The 7983-nt window shown below is 36.3% G+C and overlaps 1 protein-coding gene across 1 annotated transcript; it reads right to left on the bottom strand.

Annotated features, from left to right (window-relative positions):
• Positions 1-34: 34 nt before the first annotated feature.
• Positions 35-7422, bottom strand: LOC306845178 (selenocysteine lyase-like). Its single transcript, XM_079377825.1, has 13 exons — positions 7349-7422; positions 5379-5494; positions 5166-5275; positions 4468-4568; positions 3421-3604; positions 3116-3243; positions 2679-2840; positions 2487-2593; positions 2329-2365; positions 2110-2193; positions 1876-1978; positions 1510-1585; positions 35-1230 (listed from the first exon to the last, which is right to left on the bottom strand). The coding sequence occupies exons 2-13, from the start codon at positions 5489-5491 to the stop codon at positions 1077-1079; spliced, it is 1359 nt and encodes a 452-aa protein (XP_079233951.1). The 5' UTR covers positions 5492-5494; positions 7349-7422; the 3' UTR covers positions 35-1076.
• Positions 7423-7983: the final 561 nt, after the last annotated feature.

Below are 7983 nucleotides of genomic sequence, written 5' to 3'. Positions count from 1 at the left end.
GAACAAGGGATTAGAATGGAGCAGTTTGGTCAGAGCATATGAACTTTAATGATTCAGCATCAGGGGAGATCAGATCAGCGCTTAGATGTTAAAGAGAGTCCATTTAGCTCATTTAATAATGCTGGTGCAGCTTTGTTGTACTGGTAACAGATATCTCCGTCTCATTCTCAACGGGCACGCTCAATCACATCCCAATGTAACTAAGTGCAGGCGGCAAGCTAAAATGAACAGGTCTTTGTTGTTTCCCTGAAAAATAGGGTATGAACATCTACAACATAATTAGAACAATTCACATTATTCAATTATGAAACCATTTTTAAAAATATAACATACCATAGTGTATTTTATATAAAATCAGGAGGGGCAAATGCCTAAATATCAAAACCAAATAACAAAAAATCCCTGTTAAAAAGAACTCTGACAGTCATATACAAGTAGGGGTGTGCAATACATACAAAAAATATAATCTTGATATTTAATGTCATTTTACTGCTAACAATATTTTGCAGTGCATTTTTTTTTTTTTTCTGTTACGTAGAGCTGATTTTCATATTCCTCGCATTTTGTGTAGTGGTTGGTTAGTTTCCCAGTGAAGGAAACAAACGATTCAATTACTTTTTGCTAACTTTTTTTTTTTTTTTTTTTTTTTTACTATTTATCAACTAAATTCCCTGAAGTTCCATATATGAAATATGCTTTACCAAGTAATATTTATGTTAAACATTATGTTCTGCTAAACAACAAGCTCTTAGATCAATATATAGTGCAAACTGACTGTCCCTGAATCCTGAACTCTCGTCTCAAGACACAACATCTAATCTATTTGCAAAGCAAGTAAGATTTATATTAAATATTATATTCTGCTAAATAAAGAGCTCTTAGATCAATATAGTGCAATCTGACAATGACCCTGAAATCTAAACTCTATACTCATGACACATTATCTAATTTATGTGCAAAGCCACATAGCTGTAAATTAAAACCATTCAATGAAACTTGTCCTTTTTGGTTGGAGTTCAATATCAATATATATATATATATATATATATATAGAGGCAGGTAAAATATCCATTGTGCTAGTTCATCCGCTCCAGTTGCTCTACAGTGTCTCTCAGATCCTCCACGACAATGTCCACATCTTCACGGGAGGTACTTCTACCCACACTGATCCTCAAAGCGTTGGTAGCCACATGATATGGAATCCCACAGCTTAGAAGAATATGGGAAGGTCTAAGGAAATGAGAGCACATAACCAAATTGCCACAAAAAACATTAAGGATTTTCCAAGTTCTGATCCCTCTAGAGCACAATAGAGTGCACAAGCGTATACAGTCAGTATACAGGATGGATGTGTTCGGCTACATTTGTTTTTGAGTGCTCTAATTATTTAAGACACTTTAAAATTTTAAGGATTTTATACAACAATGGTGAAAATTCACACTTGTCCTCATACAAAAAAAGAAATGATACTGACTTCAAACTTTTTCATTGTAAGTACAGATGACTTACTGATCTCCTGTGTCTGAGTGGCAGGCAGCACCCACACTGGCCAACAGCCTCCTACAGGTGGACAGCACTCTACGCCCTACAGCCGGGGGGAAGAGTCTCATCAATTATTCACAAAAGCTCTTGTGTTTTACAAATCTGCAGGGTCAAGACCTGACCCACTTCTGACCAACATATGTGTAAAAACAAACTGATGATGTTATAGGAAATTTCATTTAACCAAGCTTAAATATATCATTACTGTAATGAATCTTTAATGTACATATGTGCACTATACATGTAATCTGTAAAAAAATATCTGGATGTGCACATTCTATTCATGTGCTGTGAAAGACAAATTACAAGGTTAGAAAATGACCATTCACTCACCCTGAAGTCCCCTTCCCAAAATTGATACATTGCACGTGTTGGGCAAAATGTCTGAGCCAGGAAAATGGCTGTTAAAATGAATCTTGTCTCTTCCAAAGACAGCCTAAAAATTTAAATACAATAAAAATAAGAAAAAACAAATACAACAAAAATCTATATATAGATACAGGCTACATTAACACCTACTGAAATATTTGTTCCAGTCAGCTATAATAAGGCAGAAACAGGACTTACAAGAAGCTTCTGCTCTAGATAGCATCGGATGTCCTGGAAATGGGCTTCATACTCTGCTAGATTTAAGCTTACCAATTCTGCAGCCTTTTCAAAGAAAAAAAAAAAAAAGTTATGTAAAACAAATCTAGCACTGAAAATAATAAATCCTTTTTTCCCCTATTATACATGTATTATACAGTAATAAATAAAATGACACTTATGATACATAGTGGGTTTTACCTTTCTCAGACCAGCTATCATTGCTGTGTTCTCAGTTCTGAGAAATAAAGAGATGGCAACAGTACTGATTTCAGAGTCAGTGACATACTTGTTTTAATTCTGTTCAATAATTCATCACCCATACATGAAACCCCACCACACAATAAACCACGTCATACCCTGGTCTGAAGTTTCGCTCTTGTCCTCCTCCAAAAAACAGAGGGTAAACCGGATTTGTGGTTCCAGGATCATTCACAAACAAAGCACCAATTCGAGGGCCATAAAACTGAAACATACCATCAACAGGATTGCCATCTCTAATTTTCTTCGCTTAGAGAGAGAAGATATATCAAAAGTGTCTCGTTACTTACCTTGTGTCCTACAATGGTAATATAGTCTACTCCCAGCTCACGTGCGTCCACTCGTATCTTTCCAATAGCCTGTGCTGCATCGGTGTGCAGGAGGATTCTGGGAGCTGATGCTGCCCTCTGTTTGTTTACTTCCCTCACCCTCTGACAAATATCCTTAATTGGCTGTTGAAAGGAGAATCCCAGTGGTTACTTTCAGTGTTTATGCTAAATCATGGCAGAAAATGTACTGTATTTTTATTGGCAGAGCAAAAGTTAACTAGTCATACTGTGTCTATAAGTTGATCTTTATTAACATCGTGTTTACAAAACGTTGTATAAAAGCAATATCATGCTCACAATTAAGCCTCGTCCCAATGGCCAAAACACAGTCGTGTGATTGTTTAACTATGAAATAGTTCAATACATTATTGAGACTGTAGTCAAGGCAACATTCTCACCATAATAATGCCTGTCTCATTATTGGCCAGCATGATCGACACCAAGCAGGTGGTGGGACGAATCGCTGCAATGACATCCTCGACCTCCACCCGTGCCGTTACCTTGGAAACGGGCACAAATGTGACATCTACAACGAGAACCCAATCAGGTCCAATCAGAGCACAAAGACCTTTGGTAATATTCATATTCTAATACAGATAGCAATACAGTAGTAAACTAAAGTATTGTCCACTTCCTAAAACAACATCTTTGGAGAACAATGTTTCCATTTAAAGTTTTAGACAGAAAACATAGGCCTGCTGACCTGCTTTGCCCTCTTTTAACAAGTGTTTAGCTGCGAGTTTGATGGAGTCATGCTCTACATTAGAGATGATAATATGGGGCAGGGAGCCTCTTCCATATAGCTGCTCGCTGTTCATGTCTCCCTGTGCAGACATCTTGCTCTTTCTGAAGTGCTCCACAGCTGTGTGAAACACCAGATTATTGGCCTGAAAGTCCAGGAAAAAAGGAGAGCTTAAATACAGATACAGTGGAAGTAAAGGTCCTTTCACACAGCTTTCACCATGGATTCAATGCACCTCTCAACACAAGCGGCATGCACCATTAGTACCGACTCATGAAGGGTTAAAGATAGTGTTACAATGTTAAGAGCTGTTCACACCAGCACGAATATTTGGCATGAAAATGTATATTCACTCTTTATCAGCAGATAAAAAAGCAGAAATACCCCAGCGCTACATAACATTACATTTCTGACACCCGCTTGTTTTCATGTAAACATTTTTGCATTTGCTATGGTTTTTATCAGGCAATACCAAATACAACTGTACAACGACAAGGAGACAACGATATTTAAGGTTTCAGTGAAATTCCGCAGGCACCACTCATATACAAGTCACTTTCAAACCAAGCAGCTTTCTGTAGGTCAACAACATGGTGAATTTGAACGACCAGCTTGAAAAGAAGCTGAATCTGTATGGGGAACTTTTTTTTACGCTCATGCAAAACTCCGGATCACGCAGTTTCTATAGTATATGTGATTGTAGCCCTAAAAAGAGCCTTTTTTATTGTACAAGTTGTTATGTTTACTATATAACCACTGTATTCATTCTGTATCCAGCAGTAGCAATAGGTCATGTGAAATGTCTGCTTGTTTGTGCTTCATAAAGTCAGTCAAAGTTAAAATTGTTTGAACTTTGAACATGTTACAACACTACAAGGGGATGGTGGAAATGTGAATTATGCAACAGCCTATAGGGCCTTCACTATACGGCTGTAAAAAAAAAAATAAAGAGGAAAAGAAGATAATTTGATGAATATCTATTTGACCTGGGACACTTGAAACCCTCACCTCAGTTCCTCCTGAAGTAAAAATAATGTCTGCTGCTTTTCCACCAACCATTCTGGCAATAGTGTCTCTGGAATGGTAAATGATGTCTCTGGCTTTCAGACCTAAGATCAGTGGAAAATAATATGAGACTGTGTTCAATGGATAGCTCACCCAAAAATAATTATCATTTACTCACCCTCACACACTTTCTTCTGTGAAATTCAAGCTTCCTTTATTCTTGTATTTTAAGACTCTTATTTAAAAAAAAAAAAAAAAATGGGGGGGGGGGGGGGGGTTGTTTGGTTCCCACCCTTCTTCAAAATATTTTCTAATGCTCCACAAAAGAAAAGAAATGCACACAGGTTTAAAAGGACATGAGGACGAATAAATGATGAGAAAATTTTCAGTTTTGGGTGAACTATGCCAGATGTCTAACATGTCACATTTAAAGGCAATTTATTTATTTATTCTCTTTTTAACGTCAAGGCTATTTTCATGGCGATCTCTGAATAAATTATATAAGGTATACAATTAACAAAAGGTTATAAAAGACATTTACACTAGACACAAATTCTAAAATACGTTCAAGTGATACATTTTTAAATAAATCAGTTAGACACACCTCTGAATAAAACTGTTGGCTATTTACATGAAAAACAGAACAATCCAATAAAATATGTTTGACATCTGCCACACATCTATCATTGAGAGCCTCATACCTGGTAGATAATTACTGCTGGGATTTCCCCACGCATCAGTTAAAGCATCAGTAATAACCCTGACCACCTCTGGATCGACTGGTGTGGTGGCGTTGTAATCCATATATATTCTGCAACAGACAAAGCTGTTTTACAAACTACATTCTGGAGCATGTGGCGGACCAAATGCAAATGACTCCATGCTCAGTCTAGGACTGATATGACATTCATTACCTGTCTGGCCCGTCAGCCACATCATGATGATGTAGGTCAGACCCACAATGATGTGTTAAGGTTCCCCATAGATTATGACCCAGGATGACAGGGGGATCAGTCTTTTCAGCCATTATCTAGACAAAACGCTGTACATCAGTCAAAAAACATATGCTGGGTAATAAAACATGCATTCAATTTATGACATTAAATGTCAATAACTATAATACACGAGTCATGTCATGAGGCTTGATCGGGTCACATATATGTGACCCTGGAGCACAAAACCAGTCATAAGTAGCACGGGTATATTTGTAGCAATAGTTAGTAATACATTGTATAATACATTGTCAGAATAATCGATTTTCCTTTTATGCCAAAAATCATTAGGATATTGAGTAAAGGTCATGTTCCATTTTGTAAATTTCCTAACGTAAATATATCAAAACTTAATTTTTGATTAGTAACATGCATCGCAAATAACTTCATATGGACAACATACTTAATATTTAGATTTTTTGCACCCTCATATTCCAGATTTTCAAATAGTTATATCTCAGCCAAATATTGTCCTATCCTAACAATCCTGTGGAAAATCATACATCAATGGAAAGCTTATTTATTCAACTATCAGATTATGTATTAGGGATGTAACGATTACCGGTTTGACGATAAATCATGATAAAATTCCCCACGGTTAGTATTACCGTTTCATATTTTAATTATCATTAAAACCGTATTCGATTACCACGATTTGAACAAGTCACGGTAAATAAATACTGTCCAGCATAAAGCGCAGTTTTCAGTAACAGTCTCACGTGCGCACAGCGTGCAGAGTAGTTTCATTCTGAGTGAAAATTGGGCGGAAAAGCTGGGAGGTTTTAAAAGAGTGCTGAGGGAATTATGCAAATGAATTTATGAATGAATTAATTATATGAATGTACCTCTGAAGGATCTGACTGTCTTCAGAAACGATTCGATGGCATTTTGTTTTCATCTCAGCTCCATGTAATACCTAAAGGAAGTGTTCTTAAACACAATACTGCTTTGTTCGCGGAGTTCACGGGAATCAGCTGTAATTCAGCTTTTCCATATAAAGCGCCACCTGCTGTCAGAGAGTGGATTTACAGACACTTATTTACATTCAGCCTGTGTGCAGTTTCTGTCTGGCCAAAAACAGACCGAATTTGCATGCCCTGCTGTAAATTTTGACCGACTGATGAAAAACAAGCTTATGGGGATTCTACACATTTAAACAATTCAGATAAGTTATCTAGAATTATTTATGGAGCAGATAAAATACATATAATCATTTATTAATCAATTGTCATTTTGACTTAATCCTTTTCTTTATTTAAAGGCTGAAATGTGAGGTTTACATTTTTATGAAACTTTTTCAAAGCTTTATTTGAACATTTACATTAGATATTTGAACATGCTATTAAACTGTTGTCAGTCAAGTTGTCATTTAAAATCCGAACATCATTGGTCATGTTATTGTTTTAGTGATTATGCAAACAAAAAGTAATTTTATTTGTTGTTTGTTGATTTTTAAATATAAAACTTGAAGTGATTTATGTATCGGTACTTTTTGAATATCTCCAGCACATTTTAACAATACCGTGATAATACTGATAACCGTGATAATTTTGGTCACTATAATCGTGATAAGAAATTTTCATACCGTTACATCCCTATTATGTATACATCTCAATTTCAAAAAATTGACCCTTATGACTGGTTTTGTGGTCCAGGGTCACATGTGTCTTTTTTTTCTTGGTTTAAACAAGCCATAGATGTTAATACAAGATTGATATTTAATCTAAATGAATCGTGCAAGCCATTTACTGATTCATAAAAGTGATTCCCTGCTGGTAGAGTCAGATTAACGTACTCTTGTCTACGAGCATACCATCTAAAACAGCCTTTACATGAACCATCGCTGAGATAAACCTGATGAACCTATGTAATTATACTAATAGTTTACTAACCTCTCTTGCTCTTTAGCGTAAATCCTGTCAATGATTCACAGTTCAAACTGATGATGCGGCAACACCAGCACACTCTACTACTTTGAACCGGAAGCGTACATGATTAAACCCCTCCTCTTCTCAGACGGTCGCCTTTTTACTCTACTACAGCCATGGCTTTGTTCATGGATTATTAATCAGATCGTGCTGAAGCCTGACAGTCTAAAGGACGTCGGGTTTGAGCGATTTCTGATTCGCTAGCTGACTCGCTGAACATTACGTCACGTTATTAATATTCATGAGCTACGCCTTCATCGTAGTAGCGTTCTTACATTTTTGAGTAACTTTAGCTTTGAGGCGAGATAGTGTGGCAAGCTGATTCAACATGTTACTAGGTGTCTTTTAAAAAGGCAAGAATAGGTACACCCAATGGAAAAGATACTTGCTAAAAATTAAGAACAGTGACATGGAAGTTAACCTACAAGTTAGTTTTTAAGGACGTTAAAACGGCAATAGGGACAGGGTCACACTGGCATTTCCTGACTTATTTTTTTGATAAAATCAGTGTAAGTTTGTTTATTTTTAATTTGTTGAAATGCATATTTTAAAAATGGAATGAACAATGTAGATATCTCAGAAGTTCTCAATTTCTGTCT

Source organism: Barbus barbus, assembly GCF_936440315.1.
Source record: "Barbus barbus genome assembly, chromosome: 25".
In the NCBI taxonomy this organism is placed as follows: domain Eukaryota; kingdom Metazoa; phylum Chordata; class Actinopteri; order Cypriniformes; family Cyprinidae; genus Barbus; species Barbus barbus.
This window is presented reverse-complemented; position numbering and strand designations above follow the sequence as displayed.

Bases quoted from the DNA above. Each gene is read 5' to 3' on its own strand.
- LOC306845178 (XM_079377825.1), bottom strand. From the start codon at position 5,491: ATGGCTGAAAAGACTGATCCCCCTGTCATCCTGGGTCATAATCTATGG. The intron at 3,605-4,467 runs GTGAGGGTTTCA...CTGGACTTTCAG, and splicing joins TTACTTCAGGAGGAACTGAG to GCCAATAATCTGGTGTTTCA. The intron at 2,594-2,678 runs GTAAGTAACGAG...GGTATGTTTCAG, and splicing joins TTACCATTGTAGGACACAAG to TTTTATGGCCCTCGAATTGG.